The 24,174-nt window shown below is 43.3% G+C and overlaps 1 protein-coding gene across 1 annotated transcript in view; it reads left to right on the top strand.

The window, feature by feature from the left end:
* Positions 1–24,174, top strand: part of ptprk (protein tyrosine phosphatase receptor type K) — a 130,608-nt gene that overhangs the window by 56,929 nt on the left and 49,505 nt on the right. Inside the window, exons 4-8 of the mRNA XM_063001776.1 lie at positions 1,679–1,950; positions 9,347–9,428; positions 10,022–10,137; positions 13,134–13,308; positions 16,634–16,927. Coding sequence (XP_062857846.1) covers positions 1,679–1,950; positions 9,347–9,428; positions 10,022–10,137; positions 13,134–13,308; positions 16,634–16,927 — 939 coding nt within the window. The remainder of the gene's footprint in view (positions 1–1,678; positions 1,951–9,346; positions 9,429–10,021; positions 10,138–13,133; positions 13,309–16,633; positions 16,928–24,174) is intronic.

The following is a 24,174-nucleotide window of genomic DNA, read 5'->3' as shown; positions in this document are numbered from 1 at the left end:
AAAAACCGCGAACGCACTTCAGTTAAAAGCTCTCGGTGCTGCGGTGCTCCGACCCCAGAGCTGTGATTACGTGATTACGGTTCGACACTCGACACCGGCACTCCACCGGCTAATCACACAGTCGAAACACTCCTCACACTCTCACCACCTTCTCTTACACACTGTGCCGTCGCCTCCTAAACAATCGAGCTCTTCTTTTCACCAGCCGGCTGGCCATCTCGATGGCCGGCCGGCCGGTGAAAAGAAGAGCTCGATAGCTGGAGGGTGGTGATGTGATTGAAGGGAATTAGACACGTCTAAAAAACCACAAACCCCGCATCCTCCGCACCCCCCTTGAGGGCGGGTCGCCACTCAGCGGTGTTTGTGATGGCGCTGATGAGAGCGTTTTGTAATCAGCGCATGCCGTTAGAGGCCAGTGAACATTCCACACTTTGATTTAACTTTAACAACATGGTGATAGTTGACTTGCCAGAACGTGCGTGTGTGTGTGTGTCTGTGTGTCTGTGTGTGTGTGTGTGTGTGTGATGGCCAATCTGGCGTGTCTGTGTTCAGTGTTCTGTTGCATATTTCTGCGTTTCATCTGTCTGCAATCTCAAATTTTTTTACTCAGGCTGATTTTGACTGTGAGATTTGAACCGTCTCTTCCAGTCTCTCTGTCTGCTGGTACCAAATAATAAAACAAACAGTGGTGGGAAAAAAGTCTATTTTATCAGCTCTACTTACCATATAGGAGCACTTTGTAGTTCTACAATTACTGACTGTAGTCCATCTGTTTCTCTGCATGCTTTGTTAGCCCCCTTTCATGCTGTTCTTCAATGGTCAGGACCCCCACAGGACCACCACAGAGCAGGTATTATTTAGGTGGTGGATCATTCTCAGCACTGCAGTGACACTGACATGGTGGTGGTGTGTTAGTGTGTGTTGTGCTGGTATGAGTGGATCAGACACAGCAGCGCTGCTGGAGTTTTTAAATACCATGTCCACTCACTGTCCACTCTATTAGACTCTCCTACCCAGTTGGTCCACCTTCTAGATATAAAGTCAGAGACGATCGCTCATCTATTGCTGCCGTTTGAGTCGGTCATCTTCTAGACCTTCATCAGTGGTCACAGGACGCTGCCCACGGGGCGCTGTTGGCTGGATGTTTTTGGTTGGTGGACTATTCTCAGTCCAGCAGTGACAGTGAGGTGTTTAAAAACTCCAGCAGCGCTGCTGTGTCTGATCCACTCATACCAGCAAAACACACACTAACACACCACCACCATGTCAGTGTCACTGCAGTGCTGAGAATGATCCAACACCTAAATAATACCTGCTCTGTGGGGGTCCTGTGGGGGTCCTGAGCATTGAAGAACAGCATGAAAGGGGGCTGACAAAGCATGCAGAGAAACAGACAGACTACAGTCAGTAATTGTAGAACTACAAAGTGCTTCTATGTGGTAAGTGAAACTGATAAAATGGACATTGAGTGTAGAAACAAGGTGGTTTTAATGTTATGGCTGATCAGTGTACTGTATATATACGTATATATACACACATTGGGGGTGACTATGTAGACTATCAGTTTCTATAAGAATACTTTACAGCACAGATAAGAAGAAGAACCTAAACTACTACTATGTTAAGCTAAACCACTTTGTGTATGTGTGTGCGCTGACTGAACGACTCTCTTGTCCAGGTTCGTACATGATGGTGGACTCGTCCCAGCATGACCCGGGTGAGAGGGCGCGTCTTCAGCTCCCCGTGATGAAAGAGAACGACACCCACTGTATAGACTTTAACTACTTACTGTACGGCACGGACGGCTCCTGTCCCGGCACGCTCAACGTGTTGGTGAAGGTGAACAAAGGACCGGCCGCCAATCCCATCTGGAACATCAGCAGCCACACCGGAAACACCTGGAGGAAAGCCGAGCTCGCCGTCAGCACCTTCTGGCCCAACGAGTACCAGGTAAGAAAAAAAACTCAACACTGTCGATCAGACACCATCAAACACCAACACTGTCAATCAGACACCATCAAACACCAACACTGTCGATCAGACACCATCAAACACCAACACTGTCGATCAGACACCATCAAACACCAACACTGTCGATCAGACACCATCAAACACCAACACTGTCAATTAGATCAATGCCAACAATCCTCAGACAACTGCCAACAATCCCCAAACATTCTCCAAACAACATTCCCTAAATGTCAACATAATTCCACCAAACAACCACCAATGTTCCACCAAACAACCTCCAATGTTCCACCAAACAACCTCCAATGTTCCACCAAACAACCTCCAATGTTCCACCAAACAACCTCCAATGTTCCACCAAACAACCACCTTCATTCCACCAAACAACCTCCAATGTTCCAACAAACAACCGCCAGCAATCTTTAAACAACCTGCAACCTTCCACACACAAGGATTGTTTGGCCATTAGGTTACACAGGTTGACCAGTCCTCATCATGTCATTCTAACCACCGAACAAACCATCATTCTTCACCAAACACCACCATCACACCAAAACTACCAGCTTTATAGCAGAGCAAAGAAATCCAGCTGTGAACATGAACAGTACTGTGGAGACTTCTCTGATGATTGGTTGATGTTTGTTAACCAGAATCACCAAGAATCATATACGTGTAACGTTTTTAACATCCTGGTTTACATAAACAAACACCACGGTGAGAAACACTGAATCATCAGAGATCAGAAGCTCAGATCAGTGTGTAAAAGCTGGTGTGGAAATCCTCTTTCATCCCTCGTTCTTCCTGAAAAGCGTAACAGTTCCTGCAGACGTCGTTAATTACGTCGACTGTCAGGCGTGAGTCCGCGGTCTCAACATGGCTGGTGTGCGTGTAATTAGACATTTATGCAATTAGATTATTTGCAACTGAAATGCCACATGGCTGTCGGGCACTTCATAGTCACAAAGAGACGGCACACACACACACACACACACACACTCACATGCTCTCAAACACACTTACAGTCAATCATGTACTCAAAATGCCACTCAGGGTCAATTACATTACCCACATCACCCTCTCTCACTCTCGCTCACTCGCCCACTCACTACCTCCCTCCAGTTTGTACTAATTATAACCATTAGAGCGAACGTTCATCATTCATTAATTCTAAAAGCCGTTTACAGTGCCGGTTACACCAAGATCTGGCTTTGAAGGGTCATCCAGCCGTCCCTACCTCAGACACCCCTACCTCAAGCATCGGACGCTCCTTCGTTATTCGCCAGATTATCGCTTTGAATTAAGGCTCCTTAGTGGGCAGCATTTTAGGGTATTTAAGAATTTGGACATGCCCTCTTCTCAGGAGCACATAGGATTACGTAAAATGTGTCTGTGTAGAGTGCTCACTAGGTTTTCAGACAGACTCTTGTGTCTGATGAGCGCCTGGTGTACTGGACTGCAGTGCCACCCGAGCGCCTTGTTTTAAACCCTCTGATTCATTCTGTTGTTGTACCACCTAAAATAAATTCTACCAATTTAAAATATTCACTGATAAGTCAAAACATTAGGACCACTTGCCTAAACAGCTCTGACCCACCCAGACATCTGAAGGAGTCTGGTGGTACCTGGTACCAGGACGTTACCAGCAGCTCCTTTAACTTCCGTGTCCTGAACTGGATCATCCTGGTCCCATCTCTTTAAGGGCTAAACAATGCAGATGTGGGCATCCAGACGATCTTGGAAAAACAGGATTTATCTGTCCAGCTTTGTTTCATTGCTTCGATGTACAGATGAAACACAGATGAAACAGTTTGGGGTAGGCCCCGGGAACATAAAGCAATTTCCAAAAAACATGGTGAACCCTCCTAAACACCTTTACACCTTTAAGAGAATTTAGTTTTGGTTGCAAACCTTGATGACAGCACGGTGGTTCGGTGGGTAGCACTGTTGCATCACAGCAAGAAGGTACTGGGTTCAACTCCCAGGTGGAGTGGTCCGTGTTCCGGTTTCCTCCCACAGTACAAAGACATGCAAATAAAGTGAATTGGAGATACAAAACTTGGAATGATTAATTACCTCTCATGTCATGAATGTACCCAAAGTACCAAAGCTCAAGAACCTTGAGCTCACAAATACTGTTTTGACTAAATGGGCACAGATTCCAACAGGCATGCTCTAAAACCTCACAGGAAATATTTCCATAACAGTGGAGGCAGTTATAGTGGTAAAAAGTGCACAGACTGTTTTCTGGGACAGATGTAAATGGTCATGCTTTTGAAATAGGACGTCCTATAAGCTGGTGCTCAGGTGTCCATGTAATATTAAGAAAATAAAGTGTATTTTGATGGACTGTGTATGAAGGTACATCGGATAGGAGTGATGCTGAGAATCCTGCTGAAACAAGCTGAGTTTTGTATTTGAAACCCCGGTGTGTAATGAGGAGAAAAAAAAGAAAGTAAATGATGCAAGAAAAACAAAGAGAGAGAAAACAAGCAATTTAGAAAACAGAACAACAAAAGATGAGCAGAGAACAGAGGAGAGGTTTTTTTGAGGATGACTGACAGGCGAAGTGACGCTCGGTCATTTCTCAGTCCGTGCAGTAACCCAGACTTGGCGGAGAGAGGTTGCGGGAGTCATGAGCAAGCGGTCGAGACTTCCAATTAGTCCGAGCACAAACAGAGTCTTTCATCAGGCAGGAGAGCGTCGGCTTCATTAACCAGGCGTCTTCATTAACCAGGAGGAAGAGCAGGAATAGAAAATGTAAAGAAATGGACGACGGGCGCGTCAGATCAAGCACACAGACTGGCATGTCTGCACAGAATAACAGTGGGTAGTGGCTGTGGGTGGTACACACTGAAGAGCTGGGTGCCAGTCACTTTTCTACATAATCACTTCTGCTGAACGTTTTAATGCCATCAGCAAAAAAGGTTTTCGGTTGAGCGTGTATCCACTGATGCGCCGCTGCTTTCACATCATCATCACATGGAAATCTTCTTCCCCTTAAAGCTTCTTTAAGCGTCCAAAAAGGTGGAAATCAGATGGAACTAAATGCGGACTATAAGCATCTCTGAGTCTCTCAGACATGACCGATTACTCCTCCTCCCCCCTCACTGTTTTTAACCAAAATACAAAAGTGAGGAAACCTTTTGAAGATCCCTCGTATTTTATGTAGGTAGTAATGAATAAAACTTGAGTGTGTGTGTCTGTGTGTGTGTGTGTGACATAGTCATGGTGCTGCTAATGTGCAGCTCTCTCTGTGCTCCCTCAGTAGGTGGGGCAGTTTGTTGAGGTCTGGGGGGGAGTCTCTGTCCCTCTCTATCTTTATCTCTCTCATAGGGTGAGAATGTAGTGTTGGCTGTGAAGGCCTGGCTCTCAGTCAACATTCCATTTCATCCCAAATGATGTTTAATGAGGTCGAAATCAGGGCTCTGTGCAGGTCACTAAAGTTTCTCTGTGTCACATATTTATAGACCTTGATATGATGCAGGGGCAGTTGTAGTTTAAAGGGTAAGATCCTGGACTAGTAATCAAAAGATTGCTGGTAATCATAAGGTTTTCACTGTTGGGCCCTTGAGCAAGGCTCTTAACCCTCAATTGCTTGGACAGTATACTGTCACAGTACTGTAAGTCGGCGGCACTGTGGCTCAGTGGGTAGCACTGTCACCTCACAGCAAGAAGGTCCTGGGTTTGATCCCCAGGTGGAGCAGTCTGGGTCCTTTCTGTGTGGGGTTTGCATGTTCTCCCCGTGTCTCCGTGGGTTTCCTCCGGGAGCTCCGGTTTCCAAAAAGTCCCACAATCCACAAACAAGCAGTCAGGTTAATTAGAGACACTGAATTGCCCTGTAGGTGAATGGGTGTGTGTGTGTGTGTGTGTCTGCCCTGCGATGGACTGGCACATCATCCAGAATGGTACTGTGTGCCTTGCGCCCATTGAAAAGCTGGGACCTTAATTGGATAAGCAGTTAAGAAAGTGAGTGAGTACTGTAAGTCGGTTTGGATTAAAGCGTCTGCTAAATGCTGAAAATGTAAAAGATAAATGTAGGGATAACTGATAACAAGAAGGACCTTCCCCAAACTATTGAAACAAAGTTAGAAACATTTATTTGTTTCCTTAAACCGACTCTAAGCCTTTAAGCTTTTCCTACACAGTGTGTTTGGGTGAAACACCTAAACTGAGTCATTAGGAGGGCCGTCCGCATACTTCTGGCAGATGTAGAGATGCTGTCAGAGAGAGAGACAAATGGAGAGGGAGAGACGGAAAGAGGCGTATATGAGATCCAGGTTTGGCCTCGTTTGTTTCATCTCTCCATCTCAGAATGATGAAGAACTTTTCGATCTGTCTACACACACACACACACATGCACGCACACACCCTGTCGTCGTCACGTTCATATCAATAGTGCCTTTTATACCGACGCTGTTTATTCCACCAGAGCTGCCTTAATGATGTGTGTGTGTGTGTGTGTGTGATAGCTTTTCTTGACAGGTAGATTTTAATATCAGGTGGGTTGAAGATGATGGCAGTATAGCAGAGGTGTGTGTGTGTGTGTGTGCGTGTGCGTGTGCGTGTGCCTTTGTTTGTTTTGTGCATCTCCAATTCTCTTTAATTGCACACGTTTTTTGATTTTGTTTTTCATGCACCCACGTAAACACCCCCCCTCCAAACACACACACACACACACACACACACACACACACACACACACACACTCATACACATACATCTCTGTAACCTGCTTTAGCAAAGACGTGAGGTTGGCACAACCACATGCTGTGTGGCACTCACACAGTATCAGTACTGGCAGAAGAGAGCCTGTGGCCGGCCAACTGCCTACCTACAGAAACCTCTGCACCATGCAGCTATAACAGCCTCCACTCTTCTGGGAATGCTTTTCAGAAGTGTGTCTGTGGGAATTTGTGTGTGTGTTTTGTAGTGGTGCAGGTCTGTTTGTCAGTTTTTATGGATGAATAAATAGAAAGAAGAGTGTGTGTGTGTGTGTGTGTGATTCAGTTTGTTCCTTACAACCTCACTAAACGTATTCCAGCATCTTTTCTTATTACGACTGGAGTGTGTGTGTGTGTGTGTGTGTGTGTGACTCAAAGTGATATTGATCTGCTACACGCTGTTCTTCAGCTGTAATCAATGTTTTATAATTTAATGGTCTGAAGAACCATTTATCTATTCAATCCAAACGTGACTCATGGTGTGTGTGTGTGTGTGTGTGTGTGTGTGTGTGTGTGTGGTAGCTGGGTATAGTCTCTGATCGACAAGAAACCCGCAGGCGGCTGAACCACCACCCATCTGCCGTCTCGAGGATCACGACACACAGCAGCACAGTATAATAGCGGCCGTGGTTAAGGTGCCGGACTAGTAATCAGAAGGTTGTTGGTTCGAACCCCACCACCACCACCAAGTTGAGACTGTTGTGCTGAGCAAGACCCTTAACACTCGTTAGTGTTCAGTAATTTTTGTAATTCGGTTTGTATTACAGTGTCTGCAAATGATCGAAAGTAATTGAAAGGTTGCTGGTTCAAGCCCCACCACTGGCAGGATGCCACAGTTGGGCCCTTAAGCAAGGCCCTTAACCCTCAATTGCTTAAACAATATAATGTTGCAGTACTGTAAGTCGCTTTGAATAAAAGCAAACTATACGGTTGTGTGACATGCAAGACCAGATGGAATCAGACTTTGTTACTCGCGTGACATTTTTGCATCACCTGCAGTGGTTGATTTTGAATATTGCGATATATCGTGGAGCGCATTATCGTCCCGCACACGCTGATGAATTAAATAGGACGGGGTTGTGACTTTCTCACCCAGAATTCCTCCAGTAAAGAAAAACAAATAAACACAGAAGACGAAAATAAACCAGGCGCCCGCCGTTCCCTCGCTGTGTTTTGAACGTGTCGCTCTCGGCGCTCCTTCCCCCCCAGAGAGACATGACACCGGGGAGTGTGGTAGTTGGATGCCAGCTGAAGCCCTGTCACCATGCCCCCCCTGTGTGTGAGTTGCTGGTAGGTGCTGCAAGATCCAGTCACCGATAATCACATCACATTTCGATTGATCTGAGTTGTGATCGTAGTGATGGGCGGCACGGGGGCTGGGTGGGTAGCACTGTCGCCTCACAACACGAAGGTCCTGGGTGGAACGGTGCTGGTGCTTTTTGTGTGGAGTTTGCATGTTCTTCCCGTGTTCTCCCCGTGTCTGCATGGGTTTCTAGCTGAGATGCATGGTGAGCACATGGGTCTGCTATGACCGTGGAATATCCTCGTCTCTGATTGGCCGACAGGACTGCATTAAGTCCTTGTACCAAGAAACGAGTGAGAAAGTGAAGCTTAAATTCCTCCACAATGATGTGAGTGATACATTACATGGCCAAAACTATGTGGACACCTGACTATAATATTGTTGGACATCCTTATCTAAAACCATAAGCATTAATATGACCCCCATCACCACTGACATCAAGCGCTTTACAGCTATAACAGCCTCCGGTCTTCTGAGAAAGCACTTTTTTTTACAAGATTTGGAGTGTGTCTCTGGGAATTTGTGTCTACCTAAATAGAAAGGTATTTGTGAGGTGGAGGGACATTTAACTCATCAAGAAATGCACATTTGGAGCTTGCTTTGTGCTGGAACAGGAAAAACTGTTGCCTCAATATTGGAAGCGTGTAATTTATTTGATCATTCATCATTTTCATTCTGCGCTACCGAGGTTGGCACAAGCAGTTACCAGGCCGGGGAAGCACATCTCTTTAATCGGGTGAGATGGAGGTTTGATTAGTTTTTTTTTTGTAAATAAATGTAATTACATTTTACCAAATGTGTTTTAATTTAAGGACGCGGTGTTTAATGATTTCAAATTATTCAGCGTGACTCTGAGGGGAATGTGACCGAAATGCAATGAGGGGGCAATCAGACGAAGGAGGGGGTGGGGGGGGGGCAATAACTTTTTCACACCAGTTTATAAAAGAAAGGGGAAATAAAATGGGCTGTTTGTGGTGCTCAGCGCTGGCCGTGTCGTACATGATGGATAGAATAATAAACGCCATGTACTCATGAGAGAACGTCCACTGTTATACACACACACACCACACACACACACACACACACACACACACACACACGGCGTGTGGACGTAGTGATTCCTTGAGAGAGTTGAGATGATGATGATGTAGTGATGAGTGTTTGTGTTTGAACGTGTTGGTTGGTGTGATGGAACACTGTTCATCATTCTCACAACCCAGGTGAAAATGAATCTCATAAACTATCAGCAACACACACACTCACACTCACTGTCTCTCTCTCTGTCTTTTTCTCTCTCTCTGTCTGTCTCTCTCTCCGTCTCTCTCTCTCTCCGTCTCTCTCTCTGTATGTGTAGGTGATATTCGAGGCGGAGGTCGCCGGCGGTCGGAGAGGTTTTGTAGCGATCGATGACGTGCAGGTCCTGAGTTATCCGTGTGGTGAGTAAAATCACGTTTCCCTCCAAATATCAAATCACTCCTAATTCCTGATGAATGATCGATTGACCACAGGTGGCCACTTCTCTGACTTCTCTGTGCCCATATGAATAGAAATAGTTTGACTACGCCCATTAGATAAAGCCAGAAGTGTTAGGGAAGGTCTTCACAGTGCTGTAATCAGACAGGAATGATTTCTGAGGAACAGCAGGTCCAAAGATCTTCTGCTGCCAGTGTAAAAAGTGGACGTGAACTCAAATCAAAATTCCTCAGCACGACCTCCAACGATCAGCTTTAATGTTATATCATTAACACACATCAGAAAGGGTTTGGAATGGGCTTTCTAAAGTTCCAACTTCAGCTTAATTTCCCTAGGGATAAATAAAGTATCTGTCTGTCTGTCTGTCTGTCTATCTAGTTTTTACATGACGCACAATTAATGTACAAAACAGTTCCACGTGACTTTACCAGAAGTCCAGTGGGTGCAGTCATACTAGCCCTATTTATACGGACACAGAGAAGTCAGCTTTTGTAACCAGTCATAATCAGTAGTGAGGAATTTGAAAATTAAAGATGGAATTTTTGTATTGTTGTAGATAAATCACCTCATTTCCTGCGTTTGGGGGATGTGGAGGTGAACGCGGGCCAGAACGCCACCTTCCAGTGCATCGCCACCGTACGGGACGCAGTTAATAACAAGCTTTGGCTACAGGTATGAGAACTGTCCTATATATACACTCACCGAGCACTTTATGAACATTAGGAACACCTATCTGCTGTAGACATTCATTATTCTCTAGCGCTGCTGAGATTTAAACCCGGATCTCTACCACTGCGCCACCCAAGCACCTGAATTACGTGCTAATTAATGTTCCATCTACGACCATGAAGAGAATCCACAGCAGGAGCGATGCTGCAGCAGATGCTTGCAGTACCACATTTCTACCAGAGGGGTCTCTAAAACTCGGTTACAAACTGCAGCTTAAACACTGAGACACATTCATTGCTTATTATTATTATTTAATAAATTATAAAATGAGTGAAAATATGTTTATTTAAATGTTGGTTAATGTGGTGAAGTGACTCGTCTCACCCGGGAATCAAACGCAAATAAATAAAAAGGCATTTCTGTAGCAGCAGATGTACCTGAACGGAGCTTTATTAAAAATTCGTGACTGTTTTTCTTTCCCGTCTGGAGTGAGATGGAGCCTGGAGCAAAGTTCCACATGTGAAGTGTTTGATGCTGAGTGTGTAACTGCAGTGTAAAATGCTTTGATGGGCCAGTTTCGACATCAAACACACTTCCTGTACACGCTCCATCAGAGCAAAATGCTGCTGTAATTAAAATGGTGCTGACAAACGCAGAAAGAGCAACAATGAGAATAAAACATCCTCCAGAGGAAAAGTGCTTCGTATTAAAAAGAAAAGTGCAAATATAAAGAGGGGGAAATCAGTTTACATTTATATGATGTACAAACCCAATCACAAAACAAAAATAGGACGGTGGAAAATATGGAAATAAAAACTGACAGCAGTGATTTGCAAATCTGTTTTCACCTGCACTTAATTCAAAACAATGACAAAATATTTCCGATTTTATTCAATCATTCAGAATTAGATGGCTGCAACACAATCCAAAAAAAGTTGGGACATTTTAACAGTGTTCTGTAATGGACAGAGAGCTGAAGACTTATCAGTAGTTGCTGTAATTGTAGGTGTGAAAGTGGAATTTTTTGGCTTTATTAATAATGATTTTCAGATCCAAGTCACTTCATTTTTAAATGAATTCTGGTCCTTATGACCCATGTTGCTTTTTGGTACTTGCACTACCTCCCCTTAAAAAAAAATAAAAGGAAAGTGCATTTGTGTCATGCTGTTATTTTGCTAAACCTGTCCATTATTTTTTTAAGTTTCTTTAAGTTATTAGTTTTAAATTATGAGCCTAGACACTTTAAAATGCTGCATCATTTATCAAAAACACAAAATCAAATTTCTTTATTTATTAAATAACACAGGGCGGCACGGTGGCGTATTGGGCGTAGGTAACTCGGTGGCTAACACTGTCACCTCACAGCAAGAAGGTCCTCTGTTCGATTACCAGGTGGGGCGGTCCGGGTCCTTTCTGTGTGGAGTTTGCATGTTCTCCCAGTGTCTGCGTGGGTTTCCTCCGGGTGCTCCGGTTTTCTCCCACAGTACAAAGACGTGCAAGTGAGGTGAATTAGAGACACTAAATTGTCCATGATTGTGTTCTATATAACCTTGTGTGAAGTGATGATCTTGTGTAATGAGTAACTACCGTTCCTGTCATTAATGTAACCAAAATGTAAAACATGACGTTAAAATCCTAATAAACAAACAAACAGTAAGAAGGTCCTGGGTTTGATCCCCAGGTGGGGCGTTCCGGGTCATTTCTGTGTGGAGTTTGCATGTTCTCCCCGTGTTGGCTACAGTTAGTGACGTCTCTGTGCCCATATAAATAGGGCTAGTTTGTCTACACCTATTAAAAAGTGTGAAACAGTAATGTCTTTGCCAGGTTCTGGAAGAAAAAAATTCTAACTGTTATCATTTGCTAAGAGGACATTTGTCCGAAATGTCAGATGTAATCCAAGACCCATGAAGAAGCTTCTGGAACACAGGTGTCACTGTCCACTGTCAAGTAAGCTTTTAAACACAAGGAGCTCAGAGGCTGCGGCTGTTCCTGTGTCTGTGATCAGTAATGAACTTAGGGTGCTGATATTTGATGCTTCCAGTTCTTAATCAGTGTTGGTGCTGGTAACTGCTTATAACAGGACACAGTGTTGTGCACATTCTCTAAATGGTTCCCTCTGGTCTGGGTCAAAGTGGGTCCGGTACCACCCAGAACCTGTAGGCATGAGTCAGTTATACTCCCTGAACAAGAAGTCCATCACAGGGCAACACAAGCTTGCCATATATATTTACACACACTTAAGAGCAGTTTAGAGCAGCCAATCCACCTCCTGCATGTTTGTGGGAGGTGTGAGGGAAGCTGATGTGTTTGTGTCACCGTGTTAAACACTGTCCATTATTTTCTTATTTTCATTTATTTGAAGTTATGCGGTTTGGTTAGAAGTCAGCGGAGGAGTCATCACCATGCACACACACACACACACACACACACACACACACACACACACACACCCTAATTAGTGTCCTCTCATTAAATCCCAACCTGTCAATCAGAGAGAATGAGAGAGATTGATGGAGTGAGACAGATGAGGCAGAGGCAGACACTCCACCCCCCTAATTTACTGCTGTGCCTCTGTCCTGTTACTGATAGGTGTGTGTGCGTGCGTGTGTGTGCGTGTGTGTGTGTGTGTGTGTGTGTGCGTGCGTGAGACGATCCTGTTGCGCTACGATAAGGTGATAAAGGATTAAGACTGAAGTGTGGAGGATAGAGATTGAAAACACACACACACACACACACACACACATTTGGACACAAACACACACACACACACACACACAGACTGAGAGGTTGTTACATGTTTATTTGTGCAGCTGAGTTGCTGAAACTTTCACCGTCCACATTTAAAAGCCACATTTATCGACACAGAGCTTCATTTCATCTATAAACTGTTACATTAAAATGATAATGAACCGTTTCTATATATGTCACTGTATGTTCTGTTATTTATTTATTTGTTTCTGATGAGTCTTTGACCTTTGTGATGTATTTTATTATTTCAGAAGCGGAACGGCGAGGACATTCCCGTGGCTGAGAAAAAGAACATCAATCACAGGAAGTTCGCTGCGTCGTTCCGACTGAACGAGGTGACCAATCAGGATCAAGATCTGTACCGCTGTGTTACCCAATCAGAGCGCGGCTCCGGGGTCAGCAACTTCGCCAGCCTTATCGTCAGAGGTACTCGATTTATTTCTACTTTCTTTTAAAGGGAATAGAAAATAAACTAATATTTTCTTTAAATTACTTTTTTATTTACATTTATGTAATGATTTTAATAAGGTTTAAAACACAAAAAAACACAAAAAATGTATTCTCTTTATTTATTAAAAAATAGATGAACAAGAAACACTGGAAATAATTGTTAAATAAATCTTAAAAGTAATTCTAAAAATTACTTATTAAATTGAATCCATTCATTATAAATTTTTGTATTATTTTAGTATGTTTAATAACACAGATAAAGAAATGTATTACATAATCGGGTTCTTGTAGGTACAAAAACAGCTTTAAATGAATAAAAATTTATTTTCTAACAGAAAATAATATAAAGTGATAATTATAAACTTTTTTCAAACTTCTATTCATTTCCAATTCCTGACTGTGACGCACACATCGCACAACGCCAACGAGAAGAGACCCCACCGACCTTCCCTCCCTCAAGCACACCCAGTTGTGTTTGTGTGCACGCTCGGCCAGGTCCGTGGCTCTGATGAGATTTAAATGCGTGGGTTCCACCAATCCGCAGTGGTGTAGATTCATGTTAGATCTCTGTGTCACCCATGTGCAAAATAATAATAATAATATTAATAATAAATAACAACAATAATAATAACAATAATAATAATAATAATAGTAAATAATAATAATAAATAACAATAACAAAACAACAACAATAATAAATAACAATAATAATAATAAATAACAATAATAATAATAATAATAATAATAATAAATAAAAATAATAAATAATAAAAATAAATAATAATAATATAAATAACAATAATAATAATAAAAATAATAAATAAAAATAATAAATAATGAAAATAAATAATAATAATAATAATAATAATAAATAATAAGAATTAAAAATGACAATAACAACAATAATAATAATAATAATAAATAACATTAATAATAATAGTAAGAATATGTGCAGGAAAAATTGCACATTTTAATGTACATTTACTGTTTAATACAGCATTACTGTCGTGTCTGCAACAATCCCAACACATTTTATAGTTTAAATTTCTATATTTATGTATTTTTATAGATTTGCCTTAATGTCTTTATTTATTATTAATAATGTACATATTAAGTTCTGTTTGATTCTTTGTCAGTTCTTTACCTTCCTTCTTTATTTCTATCTTAAAGAAGCTTGGTAATACTATGCTAATCACTACTTAGCAGTGTGGATCAGCTAACAGCTAGCAGCTGCTTATTCAAATCCAGCTAAGTTCAGCTGAGCAATAATTCAAATTAGCATTAGCAAACACCGAAATAAACAATCTGAGGGGCGGCGGCTGAGAAAGTCTGTCTGCCAGTTTCTCTCCATTACCACTTTCTATTAACTCTCTGTTCTGTTAGTGTTAGCATCTTAGCGGCTAGCTGAAGCTCAGCGATGCTGACATCGCCTGCTACAAGAATCTAGCAAGACGCTAATTTTAGCGGAAATTTTTGGGCCACAGATGCAGGCGCACCCTAATGGGAGCTGGCACCGAGGCTCGTCTTGTCGCGCATGACCTGAAGCCAGTGCTTTATTAGTGGCTAGTCTGGCTAACGTGAGGTGACACGCGCGACCCTCACGGCTGTTTTTTCTGTGAAAAGCTGTTTGTAACGAATGAGAGGTTTAGTAGCGAGGAACTCCACTGAGGAACTATTGATCTGTGAGTGAGAGACGCTGAGAGTTCGCCTGTGGGAGTGGAAGCAACATCACACCGTCACTCCTCACCAACATCAACTTGTTGAAAATAAGGTTTATTTACAGGATCTGCTGAAGGTTCCAGTTTTTGGTTCTTGTTTTGAAATCGGATCTAAACAAACACTTTATGTATTTCAGCCCAGGATTTACTTATAACTAGAGCCCTACTGAAGTTCACAGCAGTCATTAAATTACACTCATAAACTGAATGACTGAATAAATGGAAGCTACAAAACACAGCACAGCCACCTTAATAGCTCCATCTCAAAGACTCAAATACCCGCCCACGTTTTGATCCCCTTCTGTGTCCACATTACTGGTTGTTAGTTTTCCAAACTCAGTTACCCGAGTCGTGTTTTTAACTGCTTTAGACTTCGACATCTTGGACATTTTGTCTAACCGATTGCTAATGTAACCGAGCGTCTTTAGAGTTTACTGAGTTTAAAAAAATAAGAAATAAATGTACCAGCTGTACCAGTGTGCCACCATGTTAGAGTAGAGTGTGTGTGCATGGGCATCTCAGTGCCAGTGTCATACTGAGAGACTCCAACCATCTGGATGTTCGGCTGTCCTATCATGATTTGGCATCATCTATTAACACTGAAAATCCTATAGACACATAACTAGCATAACTAGCACAATCTAAAGCGAGTTTAATGTAATCGAGGCGTATTTATTAATAAGATAAAACTAGTTTTAGAGAATTTTAGGATTCTAATGTTGGATTGGCTGACGTGTGCTTACGTGAGGAACATATGGCAGTATAAAATATGGTCCATACAGGTCCACACATGGTTTGACTGTTTTTTGTGGAGGAACGTCAATGACCTGCACAGAGCCGTTACTTTAACCTGACTAAACACCTTTGGGATGAATCGGAATGTTGATTTCTGGACCTCCTCATCCAACACCACCATGTTGCATCTTGTTTAGCTTGTATTCAGGAGAAACGGACGTCAAATTCTCTGTGCCCAAGATAAAAAGAAACTTTTAGACTGGAATCAGCAAAAGGTGCAAAAGACAACATCTGTCATGGTACTAATATAGCCCAAAAATGTATATTTTATACACCTGTTGGCTCTGGATGTGCCTGAAACACCAGAAATTAGTAACTACGAAGGGCGGCCACATATTTCTGTGCTCATGTAGTGTATCCTGGTGAACATTTATTCCTATTTTGTAAATATAAACATTGGTTAATATTTTATATTGTGGTTAGAAGCGGTGAGGGTGGGAGGAGTAGTGATTGGTCGTGTCTGAGAGACTGAGAGATGCTTGTAGTCTGGATTTAGCTCCATCTGATTTCCACCTTTTTGGACTGAAGCTCAAGGAAGCTTTAGTGGGAAGAAGATTTTCATGTGATGATGATGGGAAAGCAACGGCGCATCAGTGACTATGCGCTCAACCAAAAACTGATGGCATTAAAAAGTTGGTATGACGCTGGAAGAATGCATTGGAAGGTGACGATGTAGAAAAGTGCTGAAACTTTTTGAAGGACGCTGGTAGGATGTGAGCTTTACACATCAGAACACACATCACAAATGAAATGTTACGTAAACTTAACAGGTTTTCCTCTTATTTCAGAACCTCCGAGGCCGATCGCTCCTCCTCAGCTGCTCGGTGTTGGTCCGACGTACCTCCTGATCCAGCTGAACGCCAACTCCATATTCGGCGACGGTCCCATCATCCTGAAGGAAGTGGAGTACCGCATGACGTCGGGCTCGTGGACGGAGACTCACGCTGTTAACTCTCCACATTACAAGCTGTGGCACCTCGATCCCGACACCGAGTACGAGATCCGAGTCCTGCTGACACGCCCCGGAGAGGGCGGGACCGGCAAACCAGGACCGGCGCTGATTACACGTACCAAGTGTGCAGGTCAGTCTGCTTTCTCATGAAGTTGTTGTTTGGTCATTAAGGCAGCTGGTTTCTTCTGTCTCAGGTCCTCGTCACTGCAGCATTAGCGTTTTGTTTGGCAGTTTGTCAGTTTGTCAGTGTTGCATCTTCTCTGTCTGTTTTATTGCTCGAGTGTGAAACGGGTAACGGGGGCAGTGGGGGGGCAGTAGGGGGCAGTCGGGGTGTGATAGTCCTGTCGCCACAGCGATTTATCTCTTCAGGTTGCCATGGCGTTTGTGTCCTGCGAGATGTTTGGAAGATAGATTAGGAGAGATTCAGCATTCGCATGTGAAGGAAAAGAGAGACAGAGAGAGAGACAGAGAGAGAGCGAGCGAGAGAGAGAGAGCATGTTTGCTTTCTTTGTTTTTCTTTCATTTTCCTCATGAATTCCTCTTTCTGTCTGTCTGTCTTTCTTTCTGTCTGTCTGTGTGTCTGTCTGTCTTTCTGTCTGTCTGTCTGTCTGTCTGTCTGTATGTCTTTGTGCCTTTGTCTTTCTGTCTGTCTGTTTTTCTGTCTTTCGTTCTTTCTTTCCTTGTCTGTTTTTTCTGTATGTCTGTCTTTCTTTCTGTCTGTGTGTCTGTCTTTCTGTCTGTCTTTCTTTCTGTCTGTCTGTGTGTCTGTCTGTCTTTCTTTCTGTCTGTGTTTCTTTCTGTCTGTCTATATGTCTTTGTGCCTTTGTCTGTCTTTCTGTCTGTCTGTTTTTCTGTCTGTCTGTCTTTCGTTCTTTCTTTCCTTGTCTCTTTTTTCTGTATATCTGTCTGTCTTTCTTTCTGTCTGTGTGTCTGCATGTGTGTCTGTCTTTTTTTCTTTGTCTTTCTTTCGTTCTTTCTTTCTGTCTGTTTGTCTTTCTGTCCGTCTGTCTTTCTGTTGTGTCTGTCTTTCATATTTTTTTCCTTGTCTGTCTGTCTTTCTGTCTGTCTGTCTTTCGTTCTTTCTTTCTGTCTGTCTTTCTGTTGTCTTTCTTTTTTTCTTTCTTTCTTTGTCTTTCTTTCTGTCTGTCTGTTTTTCTTTCTGTCTGTCTGTCTGTCTTTTTTTCTTTCTGTCTGTCTTTCTGTCTGTCTGGCTTACTTTCTGTCTGTGTCTTTCTGTCTGTCTTTCTGTCTGTCTTTCTGTCTGTCTGTGTGTCTTTCTTTCTGTCTGTCTGTCTTTGTGTCTTTCTGTCTGTCTGTCTGTCTATCTATCTCAGATTTCCTGTCTCACCTCCTCTGTCATCTTTCACTTCAGTTTCTTTTCTGTTTTTTATATTTTTTTGTTGTTTTTTATTTCTCTCTCATTTCCTTATTCATTTGTTCTCTCTTCTTTTTCTTTTTTCTTCTTTGTGTTTCTGCTATTTTTTCGTTCCTCTTTACCTTAAATTCTCTTTATTCATCTTTCTCTCAGATTGAAATTCAACCTGGTTTCTCTTCATCCAAATTGAAGTTTGAGGGTTTTCTTTCTGTATGTGTGTGTGTGTGTGTGTGATAATAGAAGGCTTGTTTCTTCTTTCATCTCTCTCAGCCAATCACACGCTTATCTCAGCTCAGACCCACCGAATTTACTCGATTACAATTACAGTAAAAACCACCCTGTGTGTGTGTGTGTGATGAGATGAATGGGTGTGATCTGTATGATTTATTTGTGTACAAATGTTGTGCCATTTCCCTGAAACAGCGTATTGATTGTTTTTGGCCCAATTTCAGGATAAATGAAAGTGAGATTCTGATATCACCACACACACACACACACACATGAGTGCGCACACACACACACACACACACACACACACAGTCTAATCATCTCCTCATACTATCAACACACAATAAACAAACACCAACTACATCCATACATACACACGTTATACACAGGTACTGGATAGGCTGATTCACACTAACTTAAGCTTATGGCCTCAAAATATTTCAGTACCGTACTATCAAATAAATGTCGGTTTGTACAAATGTTGGTTTGTGTGTCAGTCTCGCTCACCTCAATGAGAGTGGAGATCAACATCAGTATGATTTATTTTAGTTTAATCAGGGACAGGTTCAGAACTTTTTCTTATGTGTAGCAGGGTGCTGTAGCCAGAGGCAAAAATATCACACTGTAACACCACAGTTCTTACTCTTTTATTTATCTCTGGCTCTGTCCGTCTCTTTATTTCTGCCTCAATCACACCTGAGACCCAGAGCCTCGGGGTACAAGAGGTCTGATACAAGAGGACACGAAATATAGTCTCTCATAGTCAGAGCATCCTTGCTTGTCCTCACATCTTTGAGCAAGTTAAATAAAATGTTATTATTAATTTATAAGTCTGTAGCCTTGAATGAGATTCTTCAGAACCAGAAAACAATACAGAAGCTGTCGAGGATACAAAATGTTCACATATTTTATCTCTAAATTTGAAAAGGAAAGCGGTTGTGCTCTCTTTAGATTACAGCTGGTCGTTCATGAGCAGAATGAATCTATATAAAACTTCAACATGTATATAATGTAAACTTAAATGTATATAATGTTAGTTTAAATGTGTGTTACAGTGTGTGTGTGTGAGAGAGAGAGAGAGAGAAAGAGAATGTGTGTGTGTTAGCGTGCATGTGTGTGTTACAATATATGTGTATGCTTATGTTTGTGTTAGTGTGTGTTACAGTGTGTGTGTATTAGTATGTTACAGTGTGTGTGTGTGTTAGTGTATGTGTTAGTATATGTTACAGTGTGTGTGTTACTGTGTGTTAGTATGTGTTACAGTGTGTGTGTGTGTTAGTGTATGTGTTAGTATATGTTACAGTGTGTGTGTTATTGTGTGTTAGTATGTGTTACAGTGTGTGTGTGTTAGTGTGTGTTACAGTGTGTATGCGTATGTTAGTGTGTGTGTTACAGTGGACATGTGTGTTACAGTGTATGTTAGTGTATGTGTTAGTGTGCATGTGTTTGTTACAATGTGTGTGTGTGTGTTACAATGTGTGTGTTATAGTGTATGTTAGTGTGTGTGTTAGTGTGCATGTGTGTGTTGCAGTGTATGTACAGTATGTTACAGTGTGCATGTGTACAAGGTGTGTGTACGTGTGTATGCATGTGTTTGTATTAGTGTGTGTGTTACAGTGGGCAAGTGTGTGTTAGTGTGTCCTACAGTGTGTGTATATGTGTTAGTGTGCATGTGTGTGTTACAATGTGCAAGTGTGTGTTAGTGTGTGTTACAGTGAGCAAATGTGTGTGTGTTTGTATGTTAGTGTGCATGTGTTACAATGTGCATGTGTGTGTGTGTTACACTGTGTGTATGTTACAATGTGCATGTGTGTGTGTTACACTGTGTGTATGTTACAGTGTGCATGTGTATGTTAGTGTGTGTTACAGTGCGTATGTTAGTGTATGTGTGTTAGTGTATGTGTCTTAGTGTATATGTATGTTTACCAGGTAATACTTACTGATGTTGCTGATTTAGCAGACACACACACACACACACACACACACATGTGTTTACCAAACCTGTCCTTTATTTAGTTAATGAAGCCCGGCCTCCTGCAGGCTCAGTCGAGGGTCAGATTCACTTTTCGCTTATTCTGCTGTTTGGCTCTGATTGGACGATCTCTGATTTTACTGACACGGATGTCAAGGTGAAAAGCCTTCTGGGTAAAAATGCACACGACGTCTAATTAACATTTTTAAATGAGACTGAAACGACAAAACACATCGTGTGTGTGTGTGTGTGTGTGATTGATTTGTATGTGGCCTTCAGTTAAACGTGATTATAGAAAATCCCATGAAACCCTAATGAAGATTCTTGATTAGCGTTTTGTCCTTGTGTTTTATTTGTACTACACTAACGCGTCGATATTACAGCGCGTTTACGTCGTGTCCTAACGGTGTTAATTACAAAATAATTACTCCTTTATTTTAATATAGTTATGTAGCTTTAATGTATATGATCCTAGTCTAAATGTGTATGTATATAATGTTGTAAAGCTTACAAATGCTTCAGAAAAATGCAAACCAAACAATGTTAGCGGGTCTTATTTGCAATCATTGGAGCACTGATAACCTGCTAACATTGTTTGGTTTGTGAATAAGACCCGCTAACATTGTTTGGTTTGCATTTTTCATTGCCTTTTCCATTTCATTGCATTGATGTTCATTGTAGCTGAGGTCAGTGGAACAGAAAGAGCCTTCCCTAAACTGTTCCCACAAAGCTGAAACGCCTGGACTTAGTAAATAGTTGATGTGTCCACTATTTGTGCATCCGTTCTGAATGATAATATAACAAGATAGAAAGCTAACACTGTGCTATTATAATGTAGCCTCGAGGCTAATGGCTGAAGTTTTTGGGTCAGACTTCCACCCCAGTTCACTTCCTGCTTTTATCCTTCCAGAAATCAGAAGCGTCTGCCAGAAGCATCTAAAGATCAGTCGCTGGTTTAATGCTGAACAGGATAACAAAAAACACACTTACTGTAGGTCTTAACGTATGTTTCATTGATTATTTATTCAATCCGGGAGACTTGGTTGGTGTGGATGCTGGGAGACCATGCGGGGGCGACGTGGGAAGACTCTGTGGGGCCGATACAGGGAAATTTGGTTGGTACTGATGTGGGGAGACTGGGCAGAGGCCATGTGGGGAGACTCTGTGGGGCTAAGGCAGGGAGACTCAGTTGGTGCAGATGCGGAGAGACTAAGCGGGTGCAATGCAGTGAGATTCGGCTGGTACTGATGCAGGGCAGAGGCCATGTGAGGAGACTCTGTGGAGCCGATGCAGAGAGACTCAGTTGGTGTGATGTGGGGAGACTGGGCCGGGGTGACGTGGGGAGACTCGGCTGATGCTGATGCAAGGAGACTCTGTAGGGCCGATGCAGGGAGACTCAGTTGCTGCAGATGCGGGGAGACTCTGTAGGGCCGATGCAGGGAGACTCAGTTGCTGCAGATGCGGGGAGACTCTGTAGGGCCGATGCAGGGAGACTCAGTTGCTGCAGATGCGGGGAGACTCTGTAGGGCCGATGCAGGAAGACTCAGTCGGTGCAGATGAATAAAGACTCGTTGGGTTTGATGCAGGGAGACTCAGTTGGTGCTGATGCAGGGAGACTGGGCAGGGGTCATGTGAGGAGACTCTTTAGGAATGATGCAGGAAGACTCGGCAGGGAGATTCATGGGGAGTGATGCTGATGCAGGGAGACTCAGCGGGGGTGACGCAGGGACAGGGTGCGGATGCAGGGATACTCAGCAAGTGTGATGCAGTGAGATTTGGTTGGTGCTGATGTGGGGAGACTGGACGGGGTGACGCGGGGAGACTCATTGGGCCGATGCAGGGAGACTCAGTTGGTGCTGATGCAGGGAGACTGGGCACGGGCCATGTGATGAGACTCTTTAGGGTTGATGCAGGAAGACTCGACAGGGAGATTCGTGGGGGAGACCCGGCTGGTGCTGATGTGGGAGGACTTGGCAGGGTGATGTGGGAGGACTTGGCGGGGTGCAGATTCACGAAGACTCAGTGGGTGTGATTCAGGGAGACTCAGGGAGTGCAGATGTGGGGAGACTCTTTAGGGATGATTCAGAAAGTCTCGGCAGGGAGATTCGTGGGGAGCTATGCGGGGAGACTCAGCGGAGGCGACGTGGGGAGACTTGGAAGGTGCAGATGCAGGGATACTCAGCAAGAGTGATGCAGTGAGATTTGATTGGTGCTGATGCAGGGAGACTCGGCTGGTACCGACGCGGGGATGCAGGGAGACTGGATAGGGCCAAGTGAGAAGACTCTGTGGGGCTGATGCGGAAAGATTTGTCAGGGAGAGTCAGTGGGAGCAATTCAGGGAGACTCGGAGGGTGTGGATGCAGTGAGATTCGGCTGGTGCTGATGCAGGGAGACTCGGCTGGTGTAGATGTGGGGAGACTCAGTGACGGGAGACTGGACGAGGGCCGTGTGAAGAGACTCTGTGGGGGCGCTGCGGTGAGACTCGGCGGGTGTTTGTGTACTGGCCCGGACTAAATTAAAAGTAAATTGGTAAAGATGACCTCAGGTCACATGACCGTGTTAACACACGTCCCTTTCTGTATCGAGTGTGAAGGAAGCTTAATTCACACCATCGCCAGTTTTTTTTTGGGAATCGCTGATGCACTTCTGCAGTCGTGAGGCCCAGCGGGACAAACACACTCACACACACACACACACACACACACTTCATTACATTTCATATCCTGTGGCGTTTAGAAACAATCTTCAACACACTCGCGGCAGACGGCTGTTTTATTTACGCCGGTCCTCACAGGCGACAGCTCGTAAACACCCGACGTTTTTACTCATGTAGCTACAGGATGTTTACAGCATGTCCCGACCGGCCTGCACACACACACACACACACACACACACTGTAACACACAATGCGACACAACTCATACACACACACTGTAACACAGGCACATTGTAACACACACACACACACTGTAACACACTGTAAGACACAATGCGACACAACTCACGAACTGTAACACAGGCAAATTGTAACACACACACACACTGTAACACACACACACACTGTAATGCACACACACACACACACACACATTGTAACACACAATGTGACACAACCCACACAGACTCACACACAAATATGCAACAAATGCACACACACTGTACCGCTCACACACACACACCGTAATACACACACACTAACACACACACACTTACACTGTACCGCACACACACACTGTAACACACACACACTGTAACACACACACACTTACACTGTAACACACAATGCAACACAACCCACACACACTAACACACAAAGATGTACCATAACACACACACACACACACACACTGTAATGCACACACACTGTAACACATACACTAACACACACTGTAACACAATGCAACACAACGCACACACACTAACACACACACACACATCAAGGTTTGTTATGTTTCTGCTACTTTTTGAGGTTAATGCAGAATACACACGTTCATCCAGATGTGGCACAGGTGCCCTCCTCTGATATCTAGTTAAACCCCTGGAAGTTATTACAGAATCTCAGTGTGCCGTCTGCTTCTGAACCTCGAGGACTGAGCTGGCACTGAGATGGACTCTTCAGTCTGTGCCCGCTCCTGGCGTTTCTCACTCGCTCTCCAGTGGCTCAGCACCTGGGTTTACTGGGACCTGAGCGCTGGTTCAGTATCACTGATGGGAACAGTTTCTCTGTCGGCCTGTTTCTCTACATGCACCACTGGCACACGGTCTGGACGGATAATAAAACACACACAATGATCTTACGTGA

Source organism: Trichomycterus rosablanca, chromosome 9, assembly GCF_030014385.1.
Source record: "Trichomycterus rosablanca isolate fTriRos1 chromosome 9, fTriRos1.hap1, whole genome shotgun sequence".
Taxonomy (NCBI): Eukaryota; Metazoa; Chordata; class Actinopteri; order Siluriformes; family Trichomycteridae; genus Trichomycterus; species Trichomycterus rosablanca.
Note: the sequence above shows the minus strand (reverse complement) of the source record. Positions and strands in the feature narration are given on the sequence as shown.